Source organism: Loxodonta africana, chromosome 4 (genome assembly GCF_030014295.1).
Source record: "Loxodonta africana isolate mLoxAfr1 chromosome 4, mLoxAfr1.hap2, whole genome shotgun sequence".
Taxonomy (NCBI): Eukaryota; Metazoa; Chordata; class Mammalia; order Proboscidea; family Elephantidae; genus Loxodonta; species Loxodonta africana.
Genome location: NC_087345.1, coordinates 176,199,465 through 176,202,394, shown reverse-complemented (window position 1 = coordinate 176,202,394; position 2,930 = coordinate 176,199,465). Strand labels below are relative to the sequence as shown.

At 45.9% G+C, this 2,930-nt stretch overlaps 1 protein-coding gene across 1 annotated transcript; it reads right to left on the bottom strand.

Annotated features, from left to right (window-relative positions):
- Window positions 1–2,133: 2,133 nt before the first annotated feature.
- LOC100661257 (NADH dehydrogenase [ubiquinone] iron-sulfur protein 6, mitochondrial-like) lies at window positions 2,134–2,638 on the bottom strand. Its single transcript, XM_064285287.1, has one exon. It carries the CDS (start codon window positions 2,633–2,635, stop codon window positions 2,276–2,278), a length of 360 nt encoding a protein of 119 aa, XP_064141357.1. The 5' UTR covers window positions 2,636–2,638; the 3' UTR covers window positions 2,134–2,275.
- Window positions 2,639–2,930: the final 292 nt, after the last annotated feature.

The following is a 2,930-nucleotide window of genomic DNA, read 5'->3' as shown; positions in this document are numbered from 1 at the left end:
ACAACCTTGATACTAAGACCTAGAATGGATAGTATGTGAAACAGAAATTAAAAGAAAAGTCTCAACCTTATTAGATGCAAAAGTCCCAGTTAAGGTATTGGTTACAGAACTGCAGCAACATGAAAAAGATAACTTACCAAGTGCAAGTGGGCTTATCCAAGAATGATAATGGTTTTAGAAAAACCAATGTAATTCACATCAACATATTAAAAAGAAAAAACTGAAGGAAAAGCATTTGTTAAAATTCAGGATTAAAAACTCTCAGCAAACTAGAAGGGCCCATCTGTAAGCTGGCAGGACATTTCTCCATTCTCTGCTCTTGGCCTTGTCTCCTGCATGTGGCTGCCTCTCCTCAACAGCCCACCTCCCTCTGGCTCCGTCTGCCTCCTGGTTCCAAGAACACTCCTGCAGTGTGATGGATGGCTTTTGTGTGGCCTTTCTTGTCATGGTCTTCTAACTCCCACCCACGTGACTGGGCAGGACTGTGCAGATAGGGCAATTGTGGCCCACCAAAGGGATTGGTCAGTTTTGTCATCCTGCTGGGATGTGAGTCATACCAGAGGTGGGAGAGAGACAACTGCACCACCACCAAGGAAGTACAGCCAGGAGCAGAGTGTGTATCCTTTGGACCCAGGAGACTGAGAGAGCGAGTGAGGTGTAACCTGAAGACAGCGAGATGTGGTGGCAGGAGAGACTGGCGGACTGTGCAGTGGGTTTCCCCAGCCCACAAAGCAAGAAAGCTGAATGCCTGGGGTGCCTCTAGGGACTTGTCGTTGTTGTGTGCCTTCGAGTTGATTCTGACTCATAGTGACCCTATAGGATAGAGGTGAACTGTCCAATAGGGCTCCCAAGGCTCTATTCTTTTAGGAAGCAGACTGCTACCTCTTCCTTCCACGAAATAGCTAGTGGGTTGAAACCAACCTTTTGGTTAGCAGCCAAGCACTTAACCACTGAGCCACCAGGAATACTCAAAGTGACCTGTACTTAGTACCTAGTGTTCAAACTGTGTGATTTAGCTGCTATTTGAAGAGGCCTTAACTAGAATAAACTCCCAGATAGTGTATCCATATGGTTTGAACTAATTTACACAAATTTAGCTGTTGATGGCTCTCACCCCTTTCTCTTCCCCGCCTTGAGGACTGTGCTCTGCCCCATTGGGCAAAGCTCTTTCTTCAAGGCACGCTCCCCAGGAGGGGCCAGGAGTGAGACTCTGAATTCTCCCATAAATGCGTTTTTCAGGATCAGTGAGTTCTGCTGTGGTTGTACACAGGATGCTTAACTATTCTCTCGATGCTATTTTACTCTCTCAGTATTGAAGATGAAAAGCTGGGTGTCATGCGGAGAACTTTCCCATTATAACTTATTCTTTCTTCTGGAAGCTCAGGTTTTCTTTTCCCTAGACAAACCCTGAAGCTTAGAGCTGCATTTTTATTTGTTCTCTGACACCAGGGCTTACCTGGTTGTGTGTTTTCTCACTAGGTTTGCAGGGAGTCTGGCATGCCGTTGCTGTGGCAGGTTCTCCTTCAGCTCCAGGAATTTTCTTCTACCGTTAGTTAATTAGTGCCTCTCATGCCATTTGTGCCATTATTTCCTCTGTATAGAATTCCCATTCACCCACATGTCAGGGCTCTGGATCATTTTACCAAGCCTCTTTTACCTTTTCTCTTATGATTTTATTCTACTTGTCTTTTGTGTTATAATGTATTAAAATCACTGCTCTTTTTTTAAATACGCAGGTTGCCCTAAATTGAGACAGGATGTGACTTTTAATACCTTCAGATAGATACTTCAGTTCTTGGATTTTAAGACAATATGTTTCAACATCAAGATTAGGATGGGACAGAAACTTAACTTCGCATGGAAGTAACAGAGAAACAGTGCAAATTTTCAGGACAGATGAAGCGAGGCTGTGGCCTCGGACATCACCTCAGCTCTCAGTTCTGTCTGCAAAATAACAGATGTGGACCTTTGCTCTTTCTTCCCCTCCTGGTTCTTTGAGCTGCCAGTGCTGCTGCCTGGATCGAAGAGCCTCTCTGAAGGGTATGTCAGAGGCTTTACGTAGAGGTGGGGCCTGCTTTCAATTCTGATTTGCAAGTAAATATTCATTTTCGAAAGTTCATTCTATGAAAAAAAAAAAAACTATGTACTTTCTTCCTTTACAGTAACATCGTTATTCAAATAAAGTTCTGACTACAGCACTCGGATCTCCGTTTTTTTATCTCTGACATCGCATCCTCACGCACAGCCTCCTGGGAACCAGGAGTGCAGCACCCACCTAGTGATGATGCTGTTTGAGCTGGAGCCCACAGTAGCCACTTGTCCCGGTTTTTGTTTTCTTGTCCAAGTTCATGTACAGCGCTCCCCCACCGCCATCACATGATATCACGCGGCTCTCTACCTCACTCACGGGCTGCTCAGCGATCAAGTCGATGGCAAAGTTCTCGTTTACCTCTTTTTGACGGCCTGCAAACCGGATTTGCCTATAATCTTTATCCTCATAAACCTGGCCGGTGTGCGTGATCTTCTCCCCAGTCGGCGAAGTCCGCACGCCGAAACACCTGGCGCCCTGGGGCAGGCTCAGCGCGGCCGCGCGATTGCGGCCCAGCAACCGGCAGAAGGTCACCGCCGCCGCCATGTTGCGCGGCTGACCCGATGCTTCTAAATTTTATGAGCATTTTGGAAAATAAAAGTTCACTCATAATGTAGATCTTTAAGTGAACCCTGGTGGTGCCATGGTTATGTGCTTGGCTATTAACCAAAAGGTCCCAGATCGAACTCACCAATGGCTGTATAGGAGAAATATGGGGCAGTCTGCTTCCGTAAAGATTTCAGCCTTGGAAACCCTATGGGGCAGTTCTACTCTGTCCTATAGTGTATCTATGAGCCGGAAGCGACTTGATGGCAATGGGTTTAATTTGTTTGTTTTTTGG

Coding starts and splice junctions, on each gene's coding strand:
- LOC100661257 (XM_064285287.1), bottom strand. CDS start 2,635: ATGGCGGCGGCGGTGACCTTCTGCCGGTTGCTGGGCCGCAATCGCGCG.